The 26,487-nt window shown below is 40.3% G+C and overlaps 2 protein-coding genes across 2 annotated transcripts in view; one reads left to right on the top strand and one right to left on the bottom strand.

The window, feature by feature from the left end:
• LOC124615566 (centrosomin) overlaps positions 1-19,445 on the bottom strand; it is a 406,915-nt gene extending 387,470 nt beyond the window's left edge. The window contains exon 1 of the mRNA XM_047143545.1: positions 19,332-19,445. Coding sequence (XP_046999501.1) covers positions 19,332-19,378 — 47 coding nt within the window. The 5' untranslated portion in view covers positions 19,379-19,445. The remainder of the gene's footprint in view (positions 1-19,331) is intronic.
• Positions 19,446-19,541: 96 nt separating this feature from the next.
• LOC124615568 (integrator complex subunit 11) lies at positions 19,542-21,867 on the top strand. The gene has a single exon (XM_047143549.1). The coding sequence runs from the start codon at positions 19,816-19,818 to the stop codon at positions 21,616-21,618; it is 1,803 nt and encodes a 600-aa protein (XP_046999505.1). The 5' UTR covers positions 19,542-19,815; the 3' UTR covers positions 21,619-21,867.
• Positions 21,868-26,487: the final 4,620 nt, after the last annotated feature.

Genomic DNA, 26,487 nt, shown 5'->3' with positions numbered 1-26,487 from the left:
ATCCACAGATTTTAGTCCCTATGGAAGAAGACCGCTCAGCAGACCAAAGTAAATTGGAAAAATGAAACCCATCAGCACTTGCTGCAGATCGGGGTAGAGTGTTACCAGTGGCAAAATGCAGGAAGTTGAATCAAGTGGAAGAGGAGCCTCACAGGTACTTGCGGTTCTCTGGGCCTGATCACTGAAGTAAGGAAGCAAATTCCGTATTCTTAGATTCCCGAAAGGCGTCCACCTTATACCACATCGTCTATAATTAACATGTGATAATATCGTGTCTTCACAGATGTGTAACTGACTCAATGGATATCTAACAAAACCCAGTACGTTATACTGACAAGAACGACAATGACTGCCTTACACGGAAACATTTTAATTTTTCGCAAGTGTGTACCTGATGAAGGAAGCTAGCCTTCCGAAACTAGCTACGAGGTGAGTAAGTTATACGACTCATCATTGTTTTATTTCTTAGACAAGTACTTCATTCCAAAAGTGATACCACTCTTGATTCAACTACTGTGCAGCAGACTTCTCACGGCGTAGGAATAATTAGCTAACACAGATTAGATTAGATTAGATCAAACGTTTCAGCAGATCATCAATGTGTTTCTTCCAATTTAATCTCTCGTCAATGGACACACCTAAAAATTTGGAATATTCTACCTTAGCTATATGCTTCTGATTAAGGTCTATATTTATTAATGGCGTCATACCATTCCCTGTACGGAACTGTATGTACTGTGTCTTATCAAAATTCAGTGAGAGTCCGTTTACAAGGAACCACTTAGTAATTTTCTGAAAGACAGTATTGACAATTTCATCAGTTAATTCTTTGGGTGCCAGGAGAGTCTACCTTTCAGGAAGTCCACCGACATTGGTGTTTTGAGGCTGTTGTACAGTATGGTACATCCTTTCCAGCCGGGATGATGGAAGTTTTTGCTGTGCAGTCTCTGTCTCCTGTTTTGAAAGACGGGAGTTAAACATTCGTGAAACATGCTTCCTTTTCTCGTGCTGTTAGGTACTGCATCAGAGAAGCAACTCAATTAAAGTGGATAATGTTTGTTTATATTTTCCTTGTTGTTGCCTCTTGGCGCTTGGTTACTTTATTTGGGTTTATGTTCTGCAGTTTCATTCTTTATTCAGTTTTACATATTTGAGCTAGAAACGTCTCTGCAACTGATAAATGTGTTAAGTTTATGGTTAGAGATATTAAAAAAGAGAAAACTTAGAGTCTTCGACGAGAGATTGGAAATCCTACTGAGCAGAAGCCATGTCTGTCGTTGGACGAGATAATCACCTATTGGCAGTTCGGTATTCGTTGCTGAGCAGTCAGTGATGCCAGACAGCTATAGTCTGATTAAAATTAAATGATAGTTGACGTCTGTCATTTTCCGCTATGGTCTTGCTACATCGTCTGCCGGCTACCGCTCGGTTATAAGTGCCACAAACAAGGCCGATCACTTCTCAAATGCTGTTAATGTGTAACGAGGAGCAGCGTTGGAAGCGGCCGCAACGAGGTATGACAGAAGTTCTGTGGACAGCTGATTTTAAGTGTCCAATAACTGAACTGAAGCAACCGACGCGTTTTGTAGCTCTGAATTTAAACTCCTGTCCTGACCTAACCATATCCTCGTGACGTGCAATGTGTCCGAAGAAACAGCGACAGAATTAAAATCACGATAGCTTTGTTCACGGCGATTAAAGCTAACCTCTGAGAGCAAACTCAAGGCGAAAATTTCAGTTTTAGCGCTAAAAAACAAACTGCAATTTCTCGATATCATTCATTGGTTACCTGAAATTATCCTTACACTGGTTACACAAACTGCCGCTTTACCAACTGATGAGTAGTCCTAGTTGGTACTTTGTCATAGATTACAGACGATACTGGCAGATTCCAGATGAAAAAAGAACAAGAAGAAAATAAGAGCAAATAAAAAAGTCATTACCATAATTTAACAACAAAGTATTAGAAATTAAGAAATACATTTAAATCAATTAGTTGAATAAAAATAATGACTAGGGTTTTGAGCATATTTAGAAATAAACATTATTTTCGCTGTATTTCTTGATATTAGAAGCTCCTGCATGACAAGTTAACACGGTAACCACCACGCTACGACACTAAGTTACATAATAATGTTATTTATGCCCACGATATCGTGTGTGTGTGTGTGTGTGTGTGTGTGTGTGTGTGGGGGGGGGGGGGGGTTATCACGTGTGATGAAATACGAAATAAAAGCGCCTGATCCAGGATTGGGGCTCCAAACCCAACAAGAATGAACGCCAGACAAGGTGGACTGGCCAACTGTTGTGGCAGTTTCACAACGGAACGGTTCGGGGTGACATTGAGCGCTCTGCTTGTAGGAAACCAGCTTCAGCACGTTAAGTGCCAACTATCAAGTAATGATAATCTGGCATTAATAGTATGCTCTGACAGCAGATCGCAGGCTGCTGGTTCTGAAAATTTGTTTTTAAGTTGTGTATCGGATTGTTTTTAAGTTGTGTATCGGACTGACTTTGCAAAACCAGTTTCTTGGAAGTATCGACAGGTTAACCCATTGTCTGCATTTCTGATGATTTCCTAGGGATTTGGTTTGAACGAGAGGGTATCGCCTAAGGCGATGACTGCATATCTACGCTCCGCTAGCTACGTTATAGTGTGTGGCGGAGGATACTTTTTGTACTCTTCTCACTTCCCCATTCTTGTTTTAGCGACGAATGGACTGTGGGAAGTAAGATTGTTGGTGAGCCTCCGATTGAGCCCTAATCTCTCCAACTTTACCTTCGTGGTATCTTTACGAGATATACGTAGGAGTAAGTAGCGTATTGTTTGACCCTTATACGAATACACGACCTTTAAGTGAACAGTACCATGCTGCACAACGCCTCTACCTTGCAGCGTCTGCCAGTGCAGTTGGCCAATCATTTCCATGATACTTTCATGCTACTCTTCGTTGCATATTCTCTACTTCCTCTGCCAAACCCTTCTGGTACGGATCCCAAACTGGAAAGAACTCAAGGGTTTTCGTAAGATATCACATTCATAGATTGACTACGCTTCCTGAGGATTCTTCCAAAGAAACTCACAAGGAACTCGTTGAGTGCGAGGTAGCTAAAGGCCAAAGATGTTTACGGTATTCGACGCCCCACACATTGTCTATCACGCAACCACAATATTGGCAACAGGTGGCTGGACTGTAGATATTCAAAGGCGAACACAGCATGAAGCTACGGAGTGTAGTTGAACTGCTTAATCGACGAGTAACTCACAACAGCGCTACAGTGCTATAGGTATTGATACAAGGCAGAGAAATGGGAACGATAAACAAAAACATTGCATTATATGTAAAACAACAGTTGCCAAAGTTGACACCTCGTCAGAAAGAAACCCAAGGAATTTCGCAGTGTGAGAAACAAGTGGCAGGTAAAATAATAGCAATCATGCACGACGAGTCAGTGGAATTTGTAGTGCCGTATACGGTCGAACGTCCTGACAATGTACTTTAGGAGTGCAATAACGACGATAAATGCTTAACAAGTGAAAGTGATACTGAAACAGGTGGTGAGCCATGTAGTTCATCATCCTTGTTGGACAGGGAGCTAGAAATCCCATCTCCAGTGAAGTAGTAAAGGGCTGTCTTTGTCTAAGGAGCAGATGTTGTTTGTAGTGGTCTTCAGTCCAGAGACTGGTTTGATGCATCTCTCCATGCTACTCTATTCTCTGCAAGCTGCTTCATCTCCCAGTACCTACCGCAACCTACATCCGTCTGTATCTGTTTAGTGTGTTCATCTCTTGGTCTCCCTCTACGATTTTTACCTTCCACGCTGCCCTCCAATGCTAAATTTGTTATCCCTTGATGCCTCAGAACATGTCCTACCAACCGGTCCCTTCTTCTTGTCAAGTTGTGCCACAAACTCCTCTTCTCTCCAATTCTATTCAATACCTCATAATTAGTTATGTGTTCTACCCATCTAATCTTCAGCATTCTTCTGTAGCACCACACTTCGAAAGCTTCTATTCTCTTCTTGTCCAAACTCTCTATCGTCCATGTTTCACTTCCATACATGGCTACACTCCATACAAATACTTTCAGAAACGACTTCCTGACACTTAAATCTATACTCGATGTTAACAAATTTCTCTTCTTCAGAAACGCTTTCCTTGCCATTGCCAGTCTACATTTTATATCCTCTCTACTTCGACCATCATCAGTTACTTTGCTCCCCAAATAGCAAAACTCATTTACTACTTTAAGTGTCTTCTTTACTAATCTAATTCCCTCAGCATCAACCGATTTAATTCGACTACATTCCAGTATCCTCGTTTTTTTGCTTTTGTTGATGTTCATCTTATATCCTCCTTTCAAGACACTGTCCATTTCGTTCAACTGCTCTTCCAAGTCCTTTGCTGTCTCTGACAGAATTACAATGTCATCAGCGAACCTCAAAGTTTCTTCTCCATGGATTTTAATACCTACTCCGAATTTTTCTTTTGTTTCGGATACTAAACATAATCAGGTACATGGAAGATAATCCGCAGCATAGTGAAAAACACAATTATGAACGGATTTCGAATAAGTCCACAGCAATATGACCGTGTAGTGCCTAAGAAAAACTATGGGTATGCAAGGGCGGACAAGCCGCACTTGTCACAAAAACTGGAGTCAGCGACTTTCACGGATGCTCGATACACAGGATGTGCATGATAGTAATCTACTACGTTATGAACACCAAACTGCGCGAGACAGATTACCGTGATTTCACGAGATGCAGTGGATGGTTGCACAACTTCAAACAGTACTATAGAATTGGAACACGTGAGCTAAAGAACAAACAAAGCGCCAACTTGACGATGCACAGCAAACTGCGGAATCGGTGTGAAAATTTGTGGATAGGAGACAAACTTATCCCGTCGTTCAGCAAGGAATTTATTTTCAACTCCGACCATCCGGAATTTGAAGAGGAAATGCATATGAAAGGAAACCTGGAAATTGGAGGCACCAAGAGCATTGCATCAAGATCAACTAACATCAATGCCTTATCGCATTTGTATACAATTATGTCGACTGTTAAGCTTGATGGTAAGTTGGCTGGAAAGTTACAGCGCTGCGAGAAGTTGGAAACGCACTGCCCCCTACGATTCTTTCTTCTGTGCGTGATCTTGCAAGGGCAGTAGGGAATATTTACGTCACAACAAGCGGGAGTGGGGAAATGGGCGTGAGAGAACTACTGCTATGGTATGAGCACTGCTTTTGGCCAACAGCTGGTCAAAAAACTTCCTTTTGCTTGATTCCTGGTCTGCACACGACAATCACACTTCTTTAGAGCAAACTCACTCTCCCAAAAAGTGACATTGCAGTTCGTACCACCTGGAAGCCTCTGGATGTTCGTTTTCTCCGTGCCTATAAAGTGTATGATCGCACTATCTGCAGCAACGCCATGAAGGATACGCAATTTGACAATAAGTTCCAACACAAGACTATCGCATTCGGTTGCATGCATCATATTCCATTAGTTATCACCTCGTTACACATATACGCATCCCTTAACAATGCTGAACCTTCTGTAAGTTTCTTAACTCCCACTGAGTTCGCCTTTAATCTTGATGGTGTGAAACTTTGTCATGACTGTGGCGCCCCACTTTCATTCGGTGTTCATGGTGCAAGTTAATGGTTAGTTTTGAGCATTTCTTGAATGTCGACGATGTCCATTTTGTGAAGCGTAATACATAAATCACACAGAAGATTAATCTCTGCAACTCTCGGACACTCATTTTCTGTCGTCCTCCTGATACATATGGTGATTCATAAGCAGCTAATATTTTCTGCAGCAACGTCACTGAGACGTAGGTCCGCAGGTTCGATCCCAACCACTGCTCGGGTTTTGAATAAAAATTCTTAACTATGGTGGTCGAAGACCTCCATAATAAGTAATCCCCCTTATTATGTCAACCGATGAAAGTATAAAATTCTACGAGTTGAAGCGTGGACTGTTATAAGCCTAAATGTGGAAAAAGGGAAATGTGAAGACTGTATGTAGATGCGGTAAGAGTGAAGTGAAAGGAAGAAAATAAGTATATAGTCAGGGAATATATGGTAATATCAGTAACATCAGCAAACTGTATAACGTAAGTATGATCCGTTACTAATAAGATGGCGGGGGAAAAGATTGAGTTACTGTGAACAGTCCAGTGACAGGTTTATTCTCATCAGCATCAACTCCAAATAATACCAAAAACTATAGTTCTAGTAAACATGATGCCGTCACATCAGAAGATGACGAGACACATTAAATGAGGGAAATGAACGGGTAATCTTTATGCCACAAAAGGAGATGAAAATATCACTGGGGTATGGAACGCTGCACCACTGGAAGGAATAGAGTGTATAGTTACGGGAAGCTATGGCTTCTCTAGTAAGAAAAAGGAAGGAGACAAGACTCCTTGAGCTCTGGAATAAATTTCAACTACGAAATACGAACACGACATTCGAAAACCACAAGAGGAGTGAAAATGGATCAGAGACACGGGAAGATACCAGATGGGTTGCCCCATGGTGCGACAGATTTCCTACTTCCCAACCTGTACATTAGAGTGGTTCTTATTAGGTACGTTTCGTCTTTTAAGGGGAGGTTTACTATCTTTGGCCCGAAAAAAGCATGTTCTTTGAGAATTTTTTTCTCGGGATGTGTTATAGATATCAAAATCAAATTTGATCAAAATGTTTGATATTTCCTCTACAAACTGGAATTTTTTGGACCGGAAATGTCGACCAGCAAAGGCGGAAGTGCCGTCGGAACGAAACTACATTTCGATGTAGACCTCCACGCGCGATATGTCACAGGTCAGCCGGCTCGTCTGAAATCAAAACTGAGTTGACGTTAGCGAAGTATATAAGATTCTTTAGGAGTTGTACCTCGCGTAAGTTATTTGGACCATAGGAAACAAAATGACGGCCATTTCAAGAAAAATAGGTTTCTTTTTCAAAGATTTTTGGACTTCGTCGCCCAATTAAAAATATTTATTGTTCATGGATCGAAATAAAAGTGGTACAACTCCTAGGCAATGTAGTTAGCTTCGTAGGAAACAAAGATTCATGCCAGTCGGTTCAGTAGATTTGAAGTTACCATACCGCGCGATAAAAAAAAAAAAAAAAAAAAAAAAAACCATTTCGAGAAAAACGCGTTTGAAGTTTTGACTACATATAAATGCAATATTATGCAACGTACGTTCAATCTGCTATTCCGGATCCATAAAATAGCCCATCCTCTTCCTCAGAGGGCGTTCTGCTCGATATGGGCCATCCTGCGCTGCTCCAGAGCCGCTCGTACGGCCGGTGAAAAGCCGTTTTCGGTCGCTTTAATCCGGTGGTCGTCCAAATGCTTGGCGAACTGCGTCGAATGGAGTCCCAGAGTGACGTCCATCGTTGCCATGGTCTTCAGAATTGCTGAATACCCTTCGTTGGAGCTGCTCACTGCCAGGAAAGTGGCAATCTCCACAGTCTTCGTACCTGAATGCAAATGCTTGGGGGGCTAACTTCAAAACACACGCGTTCGAACGTTCATTTGAATTTTGTGTGTTTCCTACCACCCACCGGTACAATAACTCGTCCTCCGAAAGAAAAAAAACTGGTGCGTGAAAAAGGCTGGTTTCAGGCAGGTGCATTTTTTTTGTTCAACAGCGAATAACAAACATTTCAGTTCCGCATTCGGGAAACCCGTTTCAGGGGTTGATTATAAACAGTTATGGATCCAAAAATGCAATTTTTAAAAAATCGATTTTTTGCAGCAAAAGATAGTAAACCTCCCCTTAATGCTGGAAACCTCGTCGGAAACTATAACGATTTCCTAATGCCCTTAAAACAAATATCACTAAACAAGAAATACCATTATTGTCTGATTAAACTGCCATCTTTCTAACAAACAAAGGGTTTCTTCTAAAATTTTAGAGTGTGCAAATTGTGTGTCCAGGTGATATACCAGTTGTGCAAGAAATAACAGTTCATTGGGGAAAGAGCACGAATTCAGATACAGGAGCTGGAAATTGTGCACCAATATTAGAAGTTTCCTATCAACAATGGAGGCAACTAAAGAAACGTATTGGAATGTCATCTGACGTTGATTAGCGAAAATAAATGAATTTCGTTCGAAAACTGAATGACATTATTTACGTCCGAAAGAACAGACACCACCCATAAACAGAGGGATCTAGAAAAATGTAGATAGTCTTTGATAGTCAATATTAATGGAACAGCCTTATATACTGTTACAATTCTTGCACGGGGGGGGGGGGGGGTATTTTTGTACGTTCAAAATGGACCGTCATTAGCAACTAAACAGCGTCGATTCCGCTGAACTACGCCTGTCGGTGTGAGAGCTGCACAGGGCGCCTCGATGATTTCTCACATCTCGTTCAGTGTAGCTGGCTTCTTTTGATAACGTTCATTTTTCAAGATCCCAATAACTAGAAGTAAAGAGTTGTAAAGTCTGGAGACCGTAGTGGATTCTCAACAGCTCCTCTTTGGCTAATCCACCGTCCAGGTAGATTAAGATTTTCCTCCAAGTAGGCTCTGATATATCTCTGATAGTGAGGCGGAGCGCCATATTAAGATACATCTCACCAGTTACGGTACCTTCAAGAAGAATGGGGCAATCAAACCGCGCGATGAGAGATCACATCACACATTAAAACCCGGAGAGACCGGAATATATTTGACAAATATTTGAAGATACTGGATGGAAGTGCTATTTTGAGCTGAAGAGGTTGGCACAAGAGAGGAAGCTGTTGGTAGGTCGCATTAAATCAGCCAAAAGTTCGATAGGAAAAAGCAACCTTACGACGCCCCAAGAGGCCTGTACGTAAACAGCACACACAGTTTAGATTTAGAGGAGTTTCCCTTTGGATATGAACGACTCTATCATCGTGGGACGTTATTCTGCTGCGGTTCTGACAGAGCACATACTATGTAGCGTACGACGAGCTGTTCTTACGGACTGTGTGAGGTGAGTGTATGCTACGATCTAATATTCAGTGCAAATCGATGGATTGGTCTGGTTTTATTTTGCTTTGTTTTGTTTTAGGGGCATAAAGTGGTAAGGTGCGGGCGGAGGGAGAAAGGTGAAAACGAATGGTGGAAACAGAGGGCAAGGTTTCGTAAGTGGGTCTTCGTGCCACATCTACCCAAAGGTTTGTTATATTCTAAGAGCAGTACGATGGCGAAATCGCTTGTTGAAACTGTCACGTCACTGATCGACGGAATAGTGGGCTCCACAGAAGAGCATTTGGTGTGAAAATAGGGTTGTTCGTCTCATCATTCAATTTACGTATTGCATTATTCAAAGTACAACCACGAAGTCTTTCGGGACGGATCTGTTGCATAAAACTGAGAATAGTTTCGAGACGTTTCCATACTACAGGGAACACAGAGAAGGGACTGCAGCCAAGTGATTAGTTTCCCATGTTTGTGGATCACGTTGACTTGAGCTTCCGCTAACTAAAAGCCAACAGGCCGCACTTTGAACACTTAACTGAACCATAGCTCAACATTGTCACTACGTTATATGCAGCCCATCTTCCGAAAGACGGAAACCCGATTTCGGAAACTGGTTTACGCTGTAGTGTTTACATATTAACGTCTGAAGCGGATTTACTAGCCCAGTTAAACATTGTGTCTGTAATTCAGCTGTTCCCGTTTCTGAGTTACCAAAATTGCTACATCTGTTCACTTAAATGTTAGAGGTAGACGGCTTCATTCTGTCTAATGTTTCCACTGCTTCTTCATTGCACAATTAGTCACTCCATATCAGTCGAGTATTTTGAAAACAAGACGCAATCTGACGGCTGAAGCACGTTTCAGAAAGGCGTTCTGCCTTTGCGTGTCATTTAAAATCGATTGGCGAAGTGGGAAACCGGCAGCTAGAAGCGGATTTCCAGAAGCGACTTTGGAATGTTTACATTACCAACCAGAAGCGGTATTGGTGAATTTGTTTACGAAATCCGGTGTTGGGAGCGCACGTAAACATAGTGACTGAGGTACAGTCGCGACACTTCAGCTCATGTTTTGTTTTTATATACAGTGCACACAACTGTTTATAACTAATACAGTTCACGTCATATGATAACAGTTAAAATGCGGAGAGCATGTTTCCCTGCGCGAATTGCGTCACGGCATGCCTCAGTCCACCAAGGCACCGGGACACGGTTTGGTAAAGAAGTAGTGCGGGGTATGGAACATTATGCAGTGGTAAGGATAACGTTCATAAGGTACTCTGCCTGGTCATCACAACTAAGGAAACGATGTTCGTCGAAGGCTGCCAGGGAAAGCCTCCAGTCGGCCTTAGAAACCTGCCATTTGGGTTTATACATAGATGAGGTAGTAGTCAGCCATTGGATGGCACATGGGAAACGGACACTCGAGTATGTGTTGGAGAGAACAGACCACACTAGAGGTCGGGCAAGCTGGGCAGTGCAGAATGAGAGGTCCAAATGGAAACAGGTGTGTGTGGAGTCTGAAAGTAAGGTGAGTGCTCCAGTGTTAAGGCAGATGAGGTTTAGTCGCATGAGAAGGCCAGCCACGAAGCTACCTCTCTGACAGATTCTGGAAAAGCCCCGAAGGGGATTCTGTGCATTTATGTCACTGGGCAGCAAAGAGGGGTGAGAGTTGACAAATAAGCTGGAGGAAGCCTGTCCAAATGACACCAAATGATGTGGGGGATGTAGACATTACAAAGAGAAAAGTTTAAGTGAGGAAGGAAAATACGGACTGCAACAGCTTGCTGCTGTGTTTTCATGGAGATGGTTTGACTATAATCATCATCTTGGATTAGCAGCAGGACCCCGCATGAGATGGAATGCTGTCGTCAGGGGGAAGGTCAAAGCGGCCAGAAAGAAATGAGAGAGATTAAAGCAGTTATGAGAATGCAATTTTGTTCCCTGAAGGCAGAAAACAAGGACTCAGATTCCAAGAGCAGCCGCAATTTCTCCTTGTTGGACCAAATGCTACGAAATTCCACTGAAGGGGAGTCATGACGGGGAATAGGAAGGTGGGGAAAAAATGAAAAGTTGTCACCTCGGCAGCTGCCGACTGCCTGCCTTAAAAGACTCACTGCTATAGGGCACAGAGGCTGGAGGATCCTGATCCACGAGATCCACTAAGGCGTCAGCAGTCTCTCTGGGTCGTCTGCAGCTTGTAGGTCAGCAAAACTGTTGACGATATGCACCGGCGAAACAGAGGTCGGTCAGGTGAGGGTATCACGTGTGGACACCATGGAAGAGGATCTCCATGTTGGCGAAGGAAAAGACCGTTTATCTTTGATTAAGTTCTTAGAGCCTTTGCGGTTGGCGGATTAAGATTCTGATGTTGGCTGGAGGAGCATAAGAAGTCTTCACAAGCATATTCCTTCTGTCTTTTCCAGCCTGACTTGTGTAGCAGGTTATTTTGCTGCCAGAGGCGAAGATTTGGTAGCTTCTTGTACAGCTGGATGAGGAGGAGGAGGAGGCGGGGATGCTACCATGACAAAGGGCGATTTGAGAACTGCATTGCTGAATTTGATGTCACAAGGTTACATGACCATGTCCTCCATAGAGCGAGGAGTAGGAAGAATGGTACTGTAAGTGCCAGGTGGTAAACCACAGGGCTTCCGACTAGTCAACGACTTGTGAGCAACAGAGTAAGGCACTTTCTGCTTCACCCCCACCTCCTGGATGGTCTGCTCACCGAGATACACAGGACATTCTTAGGATGAGGCTGCATGATCGCCATTGTAACCGATACAGCAAGGAGAAGGAGGTGGGCAATCGCATTAGCATCCTTGCTAGAAGAAATACACCTGGCTGTGTTTCAACAGGACATTTGGAGGTAGTTGTAGCATTGACACTGGTAACGGCCCATTGGGTTTGGAATGTATGGTCACACCATGATGACAAGATAGCCAACTTTGATCTCTGACTGAAGCACTACTTTATCAAATGAGAGGAAGAGAGAGTGTGTAAGCACTAACGTTGCATCAACCTTTTTCTTTATCCAATAGACTGCAGTGACGCCCTGATCGGAAGGGTTAGTTAGAATTTCTCCCTCAGTTAGACCATCAAGCTGTGTAAATAACACCATACGAAGACTTCAGCATTCGATGTGCCTTGGCACTAAGAGAATGGCTGTGGAGGAGTAAAACTTCAAGCAGTTCTTGGGCATGAAAATCACAATTGGCCTCCAAAGCAAAGTGCCATTATGTAAATGTTTGCAGGCTTTTGCAGGGCCTGCAATTGCATCAACACCTTCCTGAATAATATATGGATTAACTGCAGCAAAGAACTGACCTTCAGTATGTAATACCATGAGGAGCCAAGGTGCAGCTGGGTGATGCTTGGAATCTTTAGCCTCATTCCGTTAACATTTAGTAGACATAGTCCAAGATGATGACTGGCTTATTGCAAGAAACCCGCCCCCCCCCCCCCCCACACACACACAATTGCCAGCATCTCCAGTGGCACACGCCTTCCACCTTAGGTGATTTGTCACACCTCCAGAACTCCTGACAGAGGGACCAACTAGCAATTGTTGAAGGTAACAGCTCTGGCAATCATCCCTCCCTGGATCAGGCCTGTAGCAGGGGTACGTGTGAACCAGGGACTTGGAATTATGCGCTGCCCAGTCACCTGTTATGTGCCAGATGCATGGGCTGGCCTTCAGGAGCACACACAGAGGAAGAAGAAAGAAAGGATAACCTCAAACACTGAAGTGGAGGCAGGATAGAACAAAGAAAGAGAAAACAGTGGAAGGATGTTCTTAATGTAAGGCTACTGGAACTTCAGAATACATTCCCAGAAACATTCGAGGCATGTTTTCCAAAAGGAGGGGAAAAAAGAATAGAAGGATAGACATGCAGCACAAAAAGGAAAAAGGTGCTGCAAGCACGAATTCACGAAAGAGTAGTGAGCTCGTGTGTGTGTGTGTGTGTGTGTGTGTGTGTGGGGGGGGGATTACTGATCCTGATACCCGCAATCGAAAAGAAAGGAAGTGGGACAGGGTCATAGCCTACCCCCCATGATACTAGATCTGTAATTAAGAATGGCAAAATATGAACAGTATCCAGGTTCAAGTGAATGTAGGTTGTATTATTTACACAGAGATGAAGGAACTTGCACATATGATAAACTAGCAGGTAGATCTGCATCAACACAAGTTTTCAGACTGAACAGTCACCACCATAACAAAGTGATGAAAGACAATGTCACTCTAACTACTATATTTCATATTTAAACTCTCCAAAAATATCCATAGTCTTCCTATGATTCCGTACATGATGTGGGCTAATACATGGTTTCACACACCTGGACAACAGCCTGTTATGTAGCCAACTTAACACTCTTATATAGAAAGCTTTAAAAGCATTTAATATTAGTTCCATCATAATTAAAGCAAATAAGAACCTTTATGGAAACACTATATCAATAATAAAAGTGAAAACTTAGCTCTCACCTGGATTTAAAGTTACAAAAGGATTATGTGAAGGATGCAGTCTGTCACCAACACTTTACAAAATATATACAGAAAAAGCATTGGTAAACTGGAAAAAATGTAAAAACATCGGGGTCCCAGTAAATGATATTACATTATATTCATTACAGTCTGCTGAAGAGCGACTAATGTTAGCACAAGATAAAGAAGACAGCACATTACAGTGAAATTAATAGGGAGTATAAAAAATGGGGTCTTCAGGTCCACACAAATGAAACAAAATATGTGGCAACAGGAGAGAGAAATCAAGATCTGACACTGGAAGAAGGGATGGGAACTATTAAGCACTCTGAAGAGTACAAATACGTAGGAGTCAATACCACACAAGATGGAAAACAAAACAAGGAAATTAATTCAAGAATAAATACTGGGATGTTTACTATTGGAACAGTAAATAGTATTTTATGGGACCAACAGATTAGAAAGGAAACAGAAAGAAAAATCTTCGTCACAATTATCAGAAGCTTTATGACATATGGATCAGAAGTATGGACAGTTACACCGCAAATAGTAGAAAGATTGATGGCAATGGATATGGACTTTTGGAGGAGGTCTGTAGGGATATCTAGGCAAAAAAGAATCAGAAATGAAGTCATCAGGAAGAAAATAGACGTTACAATTTCAATTGCAGATTTTATAGAAGAAAAACAACTGTTATGATATGGACGTACAAAAAGGTTGTTGAAGGAGAGATTATGGAATGGGAGCCACCAGAGAGAAAGAAAAGAGGGAGACCGCCGATCATATGAATTCAAGGAACTGAGGCCTCTATTAGAAGAACCTTGAAGAAAAATTATGGACAGATAGAAGTGGAGGATGAGAATCAAATTTGCTGTGTAATCTTGGGGTACTGGAAAATGTAAAATGCTACATTGTGAAACCAGATGATGGTGGTGATGATATAGAAATACAGCTCAGAATCTCAGGATCTCTGTGCCTCTACAGCTACACTCTGCAAACCACCGTGAGGTGCAAGGCAGAGGGTATGCCCCACTGTATCAATTATTACGTTTTCTTCGCATTCCATTCACATACAGAGTGTGGGACACACAACTAATTGAATCCCTCTGTGCATGCAGTAATAATTCTAATCTCATCCTCATGATCCTTTTGTGAGCAATACAGAGGAGGTTGTAGTATATTCCTAGCATTTGAAGCCAGTCCTTCAAACGCCGTTAGTAGACTTTCTCAGGATAGTTTATGCCTATCTACAAAAGTCTGCCAGTTCCTTCAGTATCTCCATGACACTTTCCCATAGATCAAACAAACCTGTGCCCATTTATGCTGCCCTTCTCTGCGTATGTTCCACACCCCCTGTCAGTCTTATCTGGTACATGTCACACATGCTTGACCAATACTCTAGAAGAGGTTGCATCAGTTATTTGTAAGCAATCTCTTTTGTAGACTGATTGCACTTCCCCAGTATTCTACCAATAAACTGAAGTCTACCACCTGCTTCACCCCACAACAGAAACTATGCGGTCATTCCATTTCCTTTGAGGGTATTTGACTGAATATTTCATACCTTCACAAAGAACTGAGTGCAAGTGACACAGAATTGGGACTGACTGCCTTACGATGAGATACTGAAACAGCTGCTCGGAACTTTCTGCATTTAGATTTAAGCCTGGGGATCTGAGTTTTGTGTTATTTCTATACACATGTGTTAATAATAGGAATGCGCATGCACTTGAATGGAGAGAAGGTGAGTGGAAATAATGCAGACCAGTTTGAGTCTTGTGACAGCTGCGGTTACCGCACACTGCTAGGATAAAATGGCTGCTCTGGTATTGTCTCCCGTCAATAGAGAGGTTCGTGCAACTACCTGATTTTTGCACTCAGAAACGATCTCCAGCAGAGTTCCATCCTCGTACCTCTACATAAATGAATGCAATAAGTATTAGTGTCAGTGGTGTTGAGAAATTGAGAAACAGCTGAAATCATTAAAATTGAACATAGGACCAGGCCCCGATGGTATCCCTATCAGATTCTGTACTGAATTTGCAGCTGAGTTACCCCATCTTCTGACTGTAACATATCTTAGATCCCTCAAACAAAAAACTGTGCCCAGTTCTTGGAAAAACTGGCACAGGTCTCATACGTCAACAAGAAGGGTAGTAGAAGTGATCCACGAAACTACCATCCAATATAACACTGATTTGTTGTATAATCTTAGAACATATTCTGAGCTGAAACATAGTGATATGTCTTGAACAGATGACCTTCTCAATGCCTACCAGCACATAATTTGAAAACATGCATTGTGTGAAACCCAACTCACTTTCTTCAAGTGACATACTGAAATCTCTGTATCGAGGCAACCCGGTAGATGCAGCATTTCTTCATTTTCGAACAGTATTTGACTCATTACCGCACCTACGTTTATCGTCAAAAGTACAATTGTATGGGGTCAGACGAAGTAATTTCGGGCGTGCCCAAGGGAAGTGTGTTGGGACCACTGCTGTTCATATTTTATATTAATGGCCTTAAGAGAATATTAATAGTAAAATTAGCCTTTCTGCAGATGGAGTTAAATATAATGAAGTACTATCTGAAAGTAGCTGCAAAAATATTCAGTCAGATCTTGATAAGATTTCCACATGGTGTAAAGGTTGGAAACTTGCTCTAAATGTTCAGAAATGTAAAATTGCACACTTCACAAAACGAAAAAATGTGGTATCCTATGACTATAATGTCAATGCTGACTGCTGGAATCGGCCAACTGAAATAAACACCTGGGTGTAACACTTTGTAGTGAAACGAAATGGTATGATCACATAGGTTTAATCGGGGGTAAAACAGGTGGTAGACTTCAGTTTATTGGTAGAATACTGGGGCGTGCAATAAGTCTACAAAGGAGATTGCTTACAAATCACTTGTGCGACCGGTACTGGAATATTGCCGAAGTGTGCGAGTGTGTGGGACCGTGCCAAATAGGGCTAACAGGGGATATTGACGGCATAAGAGAAGGGCAGCACAAATAGTCACAAGTTTGTTTAATCCGTGAGAGAGAGTCACAGAGATAACGACGGAACTGAATTGGAAGACTCTTGAAGATAGGTATAAACTATCCTGATAAGTCTTAATGTCTCGCGAACCGGCTTTAAATGATTACTCTAGAAATATACTGAAAGCCCCTGCGTATCGCTCACATCGGGATCGTGACTATAAGATTAGAATAATCACTGGACGCACAGAGGCATTTAAACAATCAGTTCTCCTGCGCTCCATACGTGAATGGAACAGGAAAAAACCCTAATAACTGGTAAAAAGGGACGTACCCTCTGCCATGCACCTCACTGAGTTGCAAAGTGTAGATGTAGCTGTAGAATTTTGCCACGAATATGTACACGAAAGTATTGTCAGACGACGGTGCAGCCAATTCTCTGGCGAATGAACCAATATTCACGACGAAAACCATAGTCCCTGGTGACACCAGTACTGATGGAAAGCGTGTTGCACACAATTTTGCAAAACCAGCGCTTCCGTTCCATAACACTCATCAATCCCCCTGCCGTCTCGTTCGCCGTTGCACGAAATTGTCTCCCGCTGGCTTGATTTTCATAAAATACGTGCATGGTGGGTGCCAAGGCAACTGACAGATGAGCACAAAACCAAATGTCTGCCAGCAGTATTGATAGAGAAAAGTCAAGAGTTTCTCGACCATGTCACTGGGCATGAAACATGCTAAACCAGAAACAAAACAACTATCCATGGATTGGCGGCATAGTGGTTCACCTGAAGGCAGTCTGTAAAATAAATCATGTGCGCAATCTTCTGGGATCGACGTGGTGTCCTGTGCGTATTTTTACCGCGGAGGGAGACGCTAGATACTGATCGGTATTGTCAGACATTGAAAACTCTGAGGAGGGCGATCCAGAACTAAATACGTGGGATGTTGCAAAGACATATTACGCTTGTGCACGACAATGCAACACGTCATACGAAATGGGTAATGGCTTCTTCTCCTCCAAGAGCACTGACAGTTTAACACAGACACCAGCCACAGTCAGTGTTTAGTACCAAACAAACTGAGAGATACGAGATTAATTGTTTAAATGGCTACTCAATTCTTGATGTTGCTAATCATAACTTACAGTTATTCATTACTTTCATCCATGACCATTCTTAATTTTAGTCGCTCACAGCCCTGCACCATTAACAAGACTTGTTTGTATTTCACAATGGAACATCATTCGCTAACATTTTATATGTCAAATATTTAAGCGGAACGAAGAAATTACGCAATGGATTTTTATCGTTTTCTGAGCATAACTTGAAGAAAAAAAACTACAGAAAATATCGGTTAAATGTTTTGTGAAATGATTGTCTGAAAGTAAGAAATAAAATATATCAGCGAAACATTTGAGGCGACTATACATGATTTCAGGACACACAAAAGCACACTGAACTTTATTTTCATAGTATTCCACACACATCTTTTTAATACCCTAAAATTGTACAAAGTTAAGCACTGAACTTAAAATTCTCAATCGGCACCTCACCTCATTGCTGTATTTTATTTCTAGCATCAATCAAAGGCCGCAAAAATGTTTATTTTAATTCTTACTTTTTGACAAATAATTTCACAAAATATTTGACGGAATTTTTTTCTTTAATACTTGCAGCACAACACAAATTGTTCATTCCCCCTTACCTCAGAGCTCTGCTGCCATTCACCGTATCATTGCTCGTATCTTTCTGTACATAACATCTCAGTAACAGAAGAAAATTTTTTAACACAGTGGCCAGTCTTCGAATAATACCCCACGGTGTGTTGAATTAACACACACACACCGTTTATCAGAAACATTTGTCTCATTAAAAACTTAATTTGTCACTTCAATAATTATGCCAACTTACAATCTACAAGCTAATAATCTGAAAACACACTTTTTGGTGTCACTTGATCGAAGAGAGTTGCTTGTCAACAGAGGGTGGAGGGGTGGGACTTGAAAAGCAGCTGAATGTGAGGATCAGCTGTATTCGCTTGTTATACAATATTACTAAACAAAGAGTTTCATAGCTTGCTGATACTGGAAGGTAAATATTGGCAGTTGTCAAGTCATTAAAATTACAACACACCTTTAGGTTTATGCAGTCAAGGACTTAGCATACCCGATTTATGCAGTCAAGGACTTAGCATACTGAACCATTTTTTCAATCATACAGTTTGCAAGTTCGATAACATACGGTAATGCGGGCTAACTGTCTCTTTCATTGTCTTCTACCGCACATATAGCTGATTATTTATAATTAAAAAGTCGCACTGGACCTGTCCATTAAGCAATGGGACAAATAAAAACAAAGTCAACTGTCGCGCTGCATTTTTTCTAGAACGTATGGCATTTGGGACAAAGGTGAGGCTTAAACCACTGGATAAATGTAAAAATGTCAGCTGTCAATAATTCTAAACAAGGCCAATATGGACTGAGGCAGAGAAGTTACCACAAAGTATATATCACGGTCATAGAACGGGAAGCATAAGCCAGCCGGGAATACAGTGGTCGGTAATGTTCCAAGTTTTCTACCATTTAATTATCAGAGGGCAAGATAGTCATGACAAGAAAATACCTTTGCTGACAATGGGGCAACCGAAATATGAATGACAAAGCAACAAAATTGCAATAATACCGACAATATGGGCTATTGTTTTTGTTTCAACTAATTTAAACTTAAGATAAAAACAAAGTAAATGTAAATGTCAGAACAAGCTCTGGCGGTCAGTACTGTTTGCTTCTATCTCCACCAAACGCATGCATTTACAAATAATCTCAGATATCCTTTCTTCTGGAAATATATGCCATCTGCAACACTTACATTTCCAAGTCGCCCATCGTAGTGTTGTCGAAGTTAATTGACTCCATCTTCTTCTCCAGTGCTAACCCATACTATCAAAACAAGCGTTCACCGTAACAGCGTTCAAAATAACTGCCAGAATTCAACGTCTGCGCATTGAGCATCCCCACTACGCAAAGCATTTCAGTTCGCAGACGTCAAACAACGAAAATATACTTGGTGTTCTATGACTATCTTTGTGAGCTTTAATGTGACGCTGTGGTTTGAAAAGTGGCGTGTCAGAAATTGTTAGTAAAACAGTTTGAAAGTGATACACGTTCGCATGTGTAGAGCACGGAGCTCAGTGATTAGTAAATAAATGTGTTCGTTTTTTTTTTTTAAAAAAAAGCAATGTGAAGAGGTGCAGATAGTGAAAGTGGGCTTGAAAAAGGAAGTGTAATATTCGTGTGTTCGATGTGGTTGAAAACATTTCACGTGAAGTTGTGTTCATTGAGTTTTTTTGAAAATGCCAGATATTAAAATTACCCCACTTGGTGCTGGTCAGGATGTTGGCCGTAGTTGCATTCTACTGTCAATGGGAGGCAAAAATATTATGCTTGATTGTGGCATGCACATGGGTTACAACGACGAAAGGAGATTTCCAGACTTCACTTACATAGCACAAGAAGGCCCTCTCACAAGCTATATAGATTGTGTTATAATTTCCCATTTTCATTTAGATCATTGCGGGGCTTTACCATATTTCACTGAAATGGTTGGGTATACAGGACCTATCTACATGACACATCCAACGAAAGCTATAGCTCCCATTCTTTTAGAAGATATGAGAAAAGTCGCTGTAGAACGTAAAGGAGAAAGTAATTTTTTTACGTCACAAAATATTAAAGACTGTATGAAGAAAGTAGTGGCTGTTACTTTACACCAGTCCTTAATGGTAGATTCTCAGCTGGAAATCAAAGCCTATTATGCTGGGCATGTCCTAGGTGCCGCAATGTTCTGGATACGCGTGGGTTCTCAATCTGTAGTGTACACAGGCGATTATAATATGACACCTGACCGACATCTGGGTGCTGCTTGGATTGATAAATGTAGACCTGACCTCTTAATAACAGAATCAACTTATGCAACAACCATAAGGGATTCAAAACGGTGCAGAGAGCGTGATTTTCTAAAAAAAGTACACGAGTGTGTAGACCGTGGTGGTAAAGTTCTTATACCAGTATTCGCCTTGGGTAGAGCTCAAGAGCTTTGTATTTTGCTGGAAACTTATTGGGAACGAATGAATCTTAAAGTGCCAGTGTATTTTGCAGTTGGACTTACAGAGAAAGCCAATAACTATTATAAAATGTTTATAACTTGGACAAATCAAAAGATACGCAAGACCTTTGTACAGAGGAACATGTTTGATTTTAAACATATAAAACCCTTTGATAAAGCTTATATTGACAATCCAGGAGCCATGGTAGTGTTTGCCACTCCTGGGATGTTACATGCTGGTTTATCCCTTCAAATATTCAAAAAATGGGCACCATGTGAAAATAACATGGTTATAATGCCTGGATTTTGTGTTGTGGGAACAGTTGGTCATAAAATACTAAATGGTGCTAAAAAAATCGAATTCGAAAATCGTCATATAGTTGAAGTGAAAATGGCAGTGGAGTACATGTCATTTTCCGCTCATGCTGATGCAAAAGGTATTATGCAACTTATACAGTACTGTGAACCAAAAAATGTGCTATTAGTGCATGGAGAGGCAACAAAGATGGAGTTTTTAAAGGAAAAAATTAAAAAAGAATTTGATATTGAGTGCTTTACACCAGCAAATGGAGAAACATGTGTCATAAACACTAATGTTAAAATACCAATTGACGTTTCTTTAAGCTTGCTCAAAGCTGAAGCCATCAAACACAATGCACAGCCTCCTGATCCAAAAAGACCTCGTGTAATGCATGGTGTTCTTGTAGTGAAAGACAATGCTATGTGCCTAATGGATGTTGAAGAAGCTTGCAAGGAAGCAGGAATAAATAGACACTTTGTGAGGTTTACTTCTACACTGAGAATGGAAGATCCTGGTCCAGCGAGCAAAACAGCAGAAAAATTACTGCAGTTAATTAAGTCCCGCTTAAAAGACTGGAATGTTCAGCTGACAGAAGCCTCCAACATTTCAGTTGAATCTGTACTAGTTAAGGTTGAAGGCTCTGATGATGAACAGAAGAGTGTTTATGTGTCATGGGACAATCAAGATGAGGAGCTTGGAAATTACATTTTAGGTCTACTACAAACAATGGGCCATCAGAATGTTGTGTGAAACACTATTTGATGCTTTACTGCTACACAACTTAGTGTTTGGCTGAAACTGATTAATTAAAATATTGTATTTATTTGACACTGTGAAAAAAAACTCTCAATTTTTGTGCATATCACACAAACATATTCATTCCAGTTAGGTGTGAATAGATTAAGAAGATAATAACTGAGACACCATTCATGTTTCTATGTATTTTATGCTGTTTTCCAAAGCTTTACATAATGAAGAAAATTTAATTTTTGTGTGTGATCTTTCTTTCAATTTCAAAGAAGCTACTTTTTACAGGTTTCTTCATTAATCGGTACATTTAAATTGTAATGCACCTGAAATTCCAAAATCATAATTTTTGTAAGGGCTCTGCATTACATGTCTGATCATTGATTCTGTAATATCACTTCTAGGCCTAATGATAAAAGGGAAGACTGAGTAACACGTATTGTAATGGGTGCCAGCAGTCATTCCTCCAATGGAAAATTGTGTAAAGACTGAGAGAAGAGTAAAATGGAAGTACTGTTCAGTCTGGAGGAAGCTAACTTTCTTTTGAAACTGCATTTCGTTTTTTGTGGTTGATATACTGATTCACCATACTTTTCTATTATTTTATTGCAAGCTGTTGCAGCATTCTTTTGATATTACCTATTCGATATTTATGAAACCTCTGTAAGTTGTGTCTTGGAATACATAATTCGTGAAGACTACAAGAAATGTTTTGGCCTAATGAGGGGGGAGAGAGTTTACCTTCCTTTCCAAGTGTTCAACATGTTAACATTCATAGCATTTTTATGTTCTTTTCTTTTACTGCATACTTTTATTCTATCTGAATGCCATTATGGTGATTTATTATGAAGCTGCAGTTTTATCTAACTTAAGGAAAATGCATATTGCACACATCTCCTGAAGGTAGTAAAGGTTACCTAATAAATGTATAGAAGTGCCTATATTATCCAAGGAGATCGTACCATTATAATCTACACTAGATAACACACAGAAACCCAGATTTTGTAATTACAGAGTAAAGGTGAGCAAACACAAAAAGTGGATGTGCACTAAGACAACTCAATAATCTTATAGCCTGAAGTACTGTGGATGTAATGATAGAAGTGCCATGGTGCTGACGTATTTGTTGTATGTATCACAATTTGTGTACAAAACAACAAAGTTTTGGTTTTCATCTTTTCTGCAACTATACCTTACCCTGTATACTTATGTTGACCTGAGCTGATAAAATAGGAGGGGGAAAATACTGGATATAGTTTGTGTTCATACTTGTAGCTGTCTTAGAATTTAAAGCTTTGTACTCTGCATATGGTACTTTATTTCTTAGGTTGTTTGGAACATTTGGTACAATGTATGCTCTTTGATCTGTATGTTTGAAATTGACTTATTCCACATAGAGTGTGTTTAACATATGAAGCAAGTGCTGTGTCCATCATTGCGAAAGAACTGACATGAAGGACTCTGGTAATGCTGTAGCTCATTTCTTGAGCTCTAGTAAGTGGTGTATCAATTTTAGCTGAACTAGACAAGTCAGGAGTAAGTGTCAGCAAATCATAACATTATGCCACTTAGAACTTCAGACTGGTGTGCAGTTAGTATTAGCTGACATAACTGTAGACAGACTCAAACTGATAACTTCTGATAGGTATGTGCACAATATACTGTAACCTTTTTTCAAAAGTTAGTTTCTGTTGTCAAAAACACCTTGTAATGCTATCACAAATACTATGGCGTGTGCTCTTGTGTTGTCCTGCATTAAGTAACCATAGGCCTTTTTATTAGTTGTTAGTTCTCAGAAAACAAGGTTGCAGTACATTGGTCATACAGGGGTCAGAAATTATGGTTGGTGGAAGAAGATTGGCACAGTTATTCACGTTTCAGTATTTGCACACTACACTTTCACTGTCACATCATGTAGTGATTCTTGATTTAACTAATGAGGATTTTCAAAACAATGTTAATTGCCTTTGATTTAATGTATCCTGATAAATGCAGCCATGCTGGGAAGAAAAATAATAAATAAATTTGAATCAACATTTCAAAAATGCACAAGCAGCAATAGCCACTTGCAGCACATATATGAGCGACAGTACCAGAGTTGGTTAGTCAGTGTATTGCTGCTACTTTGTAAGGTTTTATTTTACACACTGCTCTGTGAACAAATGTTACTGACATACCAGTCTAAAGTGTTAAAAAGTGAAACAATTTACTGGGACTTGCTCCCAAAGAAGCTGCCAACTCACCTTGTGTGGCCAAAATCAACATGCTACCTGCCAGAGGCTGATGTACAGAGCTGCCTGCCAGAAGAGGCCAAGGTACAGAGTCTGCACCCTTGGTATTGGTCCCTACTCTACATTCGACACATCATTTGCAGTTTGAAACACTGTATTGTGCTCTATCTGAAGGAGATGCTTCTCATTTTATTGTTGTTAGAAAACATTTTGAAATTACATTTCTGTCCCGTATATAATGCCCGTCTCCCAGAAGCATTTCAAATTCAAGTTTACTGGCATACTACGTGCTTTGCAGCCCAAGACGGGTCCTGGTACTGAGACTGCGAACAGTTCAATAATTTTCTCCTTATCTTTTTTTCTAAAGACAAAAAAGAGAAAAGCATTTCAGGTGAACTTTTAAATGAAGGAAGCGTGAATTTCCAGAGTTGGGTATTTTATTTAGCACGTCCATGTGTCCTAAATATGATTATAACTTCCCATTTATCTTTTGCTCCTTTGAACTCTTTTTGCTGCATTGTCTCCCATTAATTCATTATAGATACACCATATTTGCTCTTTGTTGTCTCACCCAAGAATAACACCCCAAGTCTTCTCCCCTGCATTCTTTTTAATACAAGCAATTACCAGCAGATGAATAACGAATACTGCATAGACATACTTAAAGATCCACAAATTCCACTAACTTTTCAGTGTTTGCTCTTTTTGTAGTTTTAATACAAACCCTCACACTTGTACCAAAACTAGAAAATAAGCTTGAAGCTTAGCTGTAAGCCACGCATTTGTTGGTTTTGCGTTTTCTATTCTGCAGTTCTCAGTATCTTAGCAAAAGTAATAAGATGGTGTTGTTCAATGGTAAATTTAGAGATAAGCTTTGTTGGTTTCATAATGTAAACACATTTGATTATTCTTGGGATTTTGAATAGAGATTGAATAGTTAATGTATCAGAGCATATGCTGCTGCGTACATGTAGTTAATTCTTTAGAGTGTGTGTGGTTTTCTTATTTCTTCACCTCCTTTCTTGGCTCTGAGGCAGCTGTCGTATTATTTAGTCTGCTTCTGAAGTGAGAAAAAGTAATTTGATATAAGGTATCTTTTGGTTACGACTGAAGCATTCAATCTTCACAACCATGTACTCATGGTAAAATGTGGCTTGATAATAAAGAAACAATAGTTTGGCGACTTCACGACTATTGCTTATGAGTTTTTACTTTATTATTTTTGTATCCAGGCCCATGTAAGGAAGAGGTGGGGCCGAAAATTATGGGAACCTATATTACTCACTCTTTGTGGCAGTCTCATGTGTTACTACAATCTACTTCAGCATCCATTTGTGTTAAAATTGCCTACTGACCTCTTCACAAATTTCTTCACTCTTTAAAGACTTCCCAGTGCCTTTCTACATTATTGGCTCATATATGCCCAATTTGTGCCTTATTTGTTCCACTATCCAGCTTCTGTCCTCCCATCCCCAAATACTCCATTCTTCATGTCACCTCCTCCTGCTTTCCAAGAAGCATAATCATAGATGAAACGAAGATACTAAGCTGATGCAGCTTTGTAAGTCTAAACTCCCTAAACTGTACAACATCCCTTTTATTCTCAGAGCTTGAAAGCTGTCTAAGGTTCTTAAAACAAAATAAACTTTGTTGTGATCCACACATTGTTTTCCTTTGAGGTGGCATTCACACTAGTGTAATACATATTTGACACAGAGATTAATAAACACATGTATATTACAATCCGATCACATTCAGCAAAGTTAAAAGTGAGAAAACTTGTTAGCAAGAAGATTTGACATGCAAGTAAAGCATTTATGTGATGTTCAAAATTTAGTAAATCGTCTTAACACAAATTGCCACAGTCAGTTGGAATATTGATTATGTGCATAAATTAGGAAGACAGATTCAAAAAATCTATCATGAGAATAGATTCAAAGAAACAGAGAAAACATAAAATATTTCCAGCTATTCTGTAGAGGCAAGTCCCCCAAATGTCTGCAAATTTGAAGCATCATAAAAGACATCTTATTGACGTGCTTAGGAAGGCTGTTGTAAGTATCTTAATCTTCAGTTTAATGGTTATTTTTATAAAAGTACATAAAGGCCGATTAGACCCGTATTAAGTTGCCTTGTAAAGGTAAAGATATATTCAAATTTGTTACAAACTAACCACATCATTGTTGGTTTAATGGTCATGTTATCTGTAACAGTGCAATAACAGTAGTTACAAGTTAAGAACATTCTATTTTCTGGATGAACTGCACCTTCACATATGGATAGCCACATATGCATGGTAAAAATTTAAGGATTTTGATATTATTTTTATTTAATAAAATTGCAGCCAAATAGCCATATACAGTTACTTTGCTTAACAATTTACATTTTTGCATATTTTATCGATTTCACTCTTTTTTACTGCACAGTTCTATGTGATATTGTAGACAGGGTTCGTTACACGGTTCACATACACATGTTGTGGTTGGGTTGTGATAAGTTTTGTTTTTGAAAATTAGATGATGAAAGCCGTGAATAGAAAGTCTAGTTACGACATGTCGCAGCTCGAAGTTTGGTGCTGTCCATGAGCGGTTCGTCATTGCTTCGGTGCCATATTTTTTTCTCATTTGTCCTCCATGATCTT

The sequence above is a fragment of the Schistocerca americana genome, chromosome 5 (genome assembly GCF_021461395.2).
Source record: "Schistocerca americana isolate TAMUIC-IGC-003095 chromosome 5, iqSchAmer2.1, whole genome shotgun sequence".
Classification (NCBI taxonomy): domain Eukaryota; kingdom Metazoa; phylum Arthropoda; class Insecta; order Orthoptera; family Acrididae; genus Schistocerca; species Schistocerca americana.
The sequence above is the reverse complement of the archived record's forward strand: the minus strand, read 5'-3'. Positions and strand labels throughout refer to the sequence as shown.